This window comes from Maniola jurtina, chromosome 18 (genome assembly GCF_905333055.1).
Source record: "Maniola jurtina chromosome 18, ilManJurt1.1, whole genome shotgun sequence".
NCBI classification, from domain to species: domain Eukaryota; kingdom Metazoa; phylum Arthropoda; class Insecta; order Lepidoptera; family Nymphalidae; genus Maniola; species Maniola jurtina.
The window spans coordinates 3,910,535-3,914,957 of NC_060046.1; the positions used below are offsets into that span (position 1 = coordinate 3,910,535).

General features: G+C 33.8%; 1 protein-coding gene across 1 annotated transcript; it reads right to left on the reverse strand.

The window, feature by feature from the left end:
* Nucleotides 1-2,819: 2,819 nt before the first annotated feature.
* Nucleotides 2,820-4,423, reverse strand: LOC123874190 (probable 39S ribosomal protein L23, mitochondrial). The gene is made up of 3 exons (XM_045919435.1): nucleotides 4,242-4,423; nucleotides 3,646-3,925; nucleotides 2,820-3,091 (listed from the first exon to the last, which is right to left on the reverse strand). The coding sequence occupies exons 1-3, from the start codon at nucleotides 4,253-4,255 to the stop codon at nucleotides 2,933-2,935; spliced, it is 453 nt and encodes a 150-aa protein (XP_045775391.1). The 5' UTR covers nucleotides 4,256-4,423; the 3' UTR covers nucleotides 2,820-2,932.

Consider the following 4,423-nt stretch of genomic DNA (forward strand, 5'->3'; position numbering starts at 1 on the left):
GACAGACCTCGACAACAACATGGACGAGGCGTGCCGGATATCAAAGAGGTTTACAACAAGAAGTGTTCCTGTCGCAGAGACAAAACAATAGTGTTTTGTCGGGCATGTGGATACTATTGTCACGGACGGGTTCGCCTGAAGTGCGAGACACACCCTCGTGTAAGAGCCACTCCTATTTGTAATTTTTTAATATTTTAAATGGTAGCAAGCAGTTTCATGTTTTCAACACGTGTCATGTTTTTTTGCAGGTCACGTTTTTGCTGGACATAACGGAGTGCCCACGATGTCACTCCTCCATATTTCTTGATGAATATTTTGGCGATTCTTGTTATTTGCCAAAATAGGAAAACTTGTTTAGTTATTTTACTATAAAGTTGTTTGAATTGATTGTTTAAGTTTGTTTAATTTGTTTAATATAAAAATATGATTAGTGTTCATCAGTGGCTTGAGAAATAACAGGGCTCTCTCCGTCACTTACTCCATACAATCGTAGTTCCAATTTCATTTGAATATTAAGCAACCAAAGTCCATGAAATTTTGCAGACATATTCTAGAAACTAATATCTGTGCCTGCGGTGTTTTCGATTTTTCTAAAAATATCTAGTTTTAAAATTACAGGGGCTCAAAAATTTGTATGTAAATTTTTAATACCGCGTAACTTACAAACCGAATATTTTAATAGAAATCTGGAAAACCACAAGCATAGATATTAGTTTCTAGAATATGTCTGCAAAACTTCATGGACTTTGGTTGTTTAATATTAAATGAAATTGGAACTACGTTTGTATGGAGCGAGTGACGGAGAGACCCCTCTTAAGTCCTATATTTAGTGTAGCTTTAACAATTTTAGTTATACCTACTATAAAGAGAAAAAAACTGTTCAATAATTAAATTAAAAAATTAGTGAATTAGATTTAACTAGAGGATGCCCGCGACTTCGTCCGCGTGGATTTAGATTTTTATAGATCCCGAGGGAGATGTTTGATTTTATGGAATAAAAATTTGCCTATTTCAATTACAGAGACACAAGCAATTTCGGTACCAAATTTCATACAAATCGGTTTAGTGGATGAGTCTAGGAATCCCGCGGGAACTCTGATTTTCCGGGATAAAAAGTAGCCTATGTCCGTCCCCGGGATAGTTAACAGGGCTCTCTCCGTCACTTACTCCATACAATCGTAGTTCCAATTTCATTTGAATATTAAGCAACCAAAGTCCATGAAATTGTGCAGACATATTCTAGAAACTAATATCTGTGCCTGTGGTGTGTAGATTTTTCCAAAAATGTGTAGTTTTAAAATTACAGGGGCTCAAAGATTTGTATGTGAATTTTTAAGACCGCGTAACTTTGAAACAGAATATTTTAACAGAAATCTGGAAAACCACAGGCGTAGATATTAGTTTCTAGAATATGTCTGCAAAATTTCATGGACTTTGGTTGCTTAATATCAAATGAAATTGGAACTACGTTTGTATGGAGCGAGTGACGGAGAGACCCCTCTTAACTCTGTACCAAATTTCGTCAAATTGGTTACACTGGTGGGCCGTGAAAAGGTAGCAGACAGATAGACAGACACACTGTCGCATTTATAATATTAGTATGGATAGATAGTGAAATGGCAGCTTTCTCAGCCTCCAACCACTTTTTGAGTGGATCATTTACTAACCCAGCTCCACTAAAACAAGCGAGCCATGAGGCACGCCATTCTGAGCCCGCCCACTTTCTTTATTAGGTACTTGTAGCTGATATGAATCTGCATCCGTAAAAGCTCCGCATTAATTGATGCGGATGCGAATATTCGTAACACCCCTGATCTATACTATTTTTTATTTTAATAAATAAAATTAAAGTGTCTGTCAGTAATTTCGAAACTATAATAACTACTTCATATTAAGCTCATTTTTGAACTGTACCATAACACAATCACACGTTTTTAAAATTTTTGTCTGTTTGAGTGGGCTAATCTTTGAAACATTGCTGCTATGGATAGGCTACCTTTTGTCTTGGAAAATCAAAAGTTAATGATTTTTAAAAACCTAAATCCATGTGAGCAAAGCTGCGGCTATCATCTAGTATAATATATGTATATCCAATTGTGACCTACCACCTAAACCTACTTATGATTATACTATAGTGTTAAATAAATGCAACATTTATACCTATACTGCTTTTTGTTGATTTTTCTATACAAGGGAGTTTCCCAAAATGTATTATTTTCAGATTTTTATTATTTTTTATTCAGACACAAGGTAGCTGTTGACTGCAAACTCACCTGGTGGTAGTGATGATGCAGTCTAAGATGGTAGCGAGCTAACTTGAAAGGGGTATGAGGGTTTTTTAATAAACCCATGCACCTTTTGGTTTCTACACACCATCGTGTAGAAACCCAAAAGGATCGCTAAGCTTGGCGGCACTGCTTTGCCGGTGTGGTGGTAACTAGCCACGGCCGCAGCCTCCCACTAGACAAAACAGTTTATAACCAAACTCAATGAATTCAATTTTCCTAAAATCTGTACATATAAAACAGTCACTGACGGATCACAGTCTAACCTGCAATTTAGGTGATACATAATTATTTGTCTACTCTAAAGCTTGCAAGCACCTCCTCATCTAACTCTGCTAGGTTATGCAGTGTCCTTCTTTTGAGCTTAAATTGAGCTATTGCAGCCTAAAATATTACATCAAAACAAGCAACCAAGTATTATATATATGTAGTATAATAACTATATAATTATAATATATAAGTATTATAACTATATGACCAAGTTGATAACATAAATATCAAAAGGAATCTACAAGTGTGATTCTAAAATGCCAATTTGTTTAAACTAAATACATTTATTTATTTTTGTAAATATCTACAGAAAATAATCACTAAATTGTTACCATTAAGTAATTAATTTAATTAGAACTAAGTAACTCATAATTTTATTAGATGGAGAACCAGCTAGGCACATCTGATCTGTCTTTATTGCGTCTTATAAAACTTTTGAATGATTTTTTAGCTTCATCTAATGATTTCATATCATCCTCAGGGTCTCCTTTTTTCTTCTCAAAAATATCAGGAAATTCAAACTTCATAGTTTTGGGCTAAAAATGAGAACTTTTATTTATATTTTTGGAATTTATGAATAAAGAAAATCTTCAATAGCTGCAATTATAAAACAATGCTTGCCAGCCAACAAAATGGTTTGGTAGCATCAGTTGACAATGCTGCATGTGATTCATCATTTAAAGTGAAGGCAAATAGATAGCAGCTAAACAAAACAGGACTTCTTTCTGAACTTCTTGAACTTTTCTCTGAACATCAATCTCTCAACATAACTAAGTTCATAGTCTACAGACTGATTGCATGATAAAAAAACATTGCAATTTGGCAAGTGTAATCAATATGAAAACCTAATAAGTACCTAATAAACACACCTATTAAACAGATGTAGTTTAACTGCCTTAACAAGAATTAGGTTAAATAGTGATCTCAATTAGGCCTAACTATCTTGTGACTTCATCTGTAGTGGATTTAGTTCTTTTCATTCACATACATTTATTCCAGAATAAAAAGTTAGAGTAAAAATAATAATAATTAAATTATAATAATTATGAATTATAAATTAAACTTATTTATTGACATAAGCAGAACTCACCAGGGTCACATAAGCAAACTTTACATCATCATCCTTAACAATGTAGCCTTTTCCAATATCCTTTCGAAATTTACCCAATGCTATTCTAGTTTTTACATCTATTACAGGTACATTATAAATTTTCTCCAAATAGTTTTTTATGTCATGTTTTGTCATCTCCATGGAGCAATGGAATTCAACCAAGTTTGGCTGTTGATTAGCAGAGGGCCGAACCAACTTCATCCAAAAATTGGGCAAAAAAACTCGCAATTGAGGGTTTCCTCTCTGATATATGGGATACCTGCATAATAGAAATTACAAAAATTGTTAAACAATTATTATCACACAGATATAGCTAGGTCCATGTGGAATTACTAATAAAGAGAGAGCCAGCGCCTACCAGACCTTAGTTATTTTATACAAGCTTCTCTGTGAAAGTGTCTCTGTGTATTGTCCCCAGCATAGTGCTAATTGTTCCTCCCTGTGCTGGGGACAATACACAGCGAAACTTTCAGCTTTTATAAAATAACGAAGATCTGGCACGCGCTGGCTCTTAGTCAATAAATTTATTTACTAAGATATATTATTTATTATGGTTTAAAAATAGCTTTACTTACCAGCGCGTCGACATTTTTACTATGTACTAAAAACTTGTACCATAGGAGATGTATTAACGATTCTCTCTACAGAGCTCTTTTTGTTTATTTTACAATAAGTTAACTATTTGACAGCATTTAAATATTATTTTATATAGTTAGAAAGTAATTTTTATGCAATTCTATTTCTAACCTCAAGTCAA

Excerpts from the sequence above, each read along its gene's own strand:
- LOC123874190 (XM_045919435.1), bottom strand. Across the intron at positions 3,092-3,645 it reads AGTTTGCTTATGTGACCCTG|CCCAAAACTATGAAGTTTGA; the intron begins GTGAGTTCTGCT and ends TCTCATTTTTAG.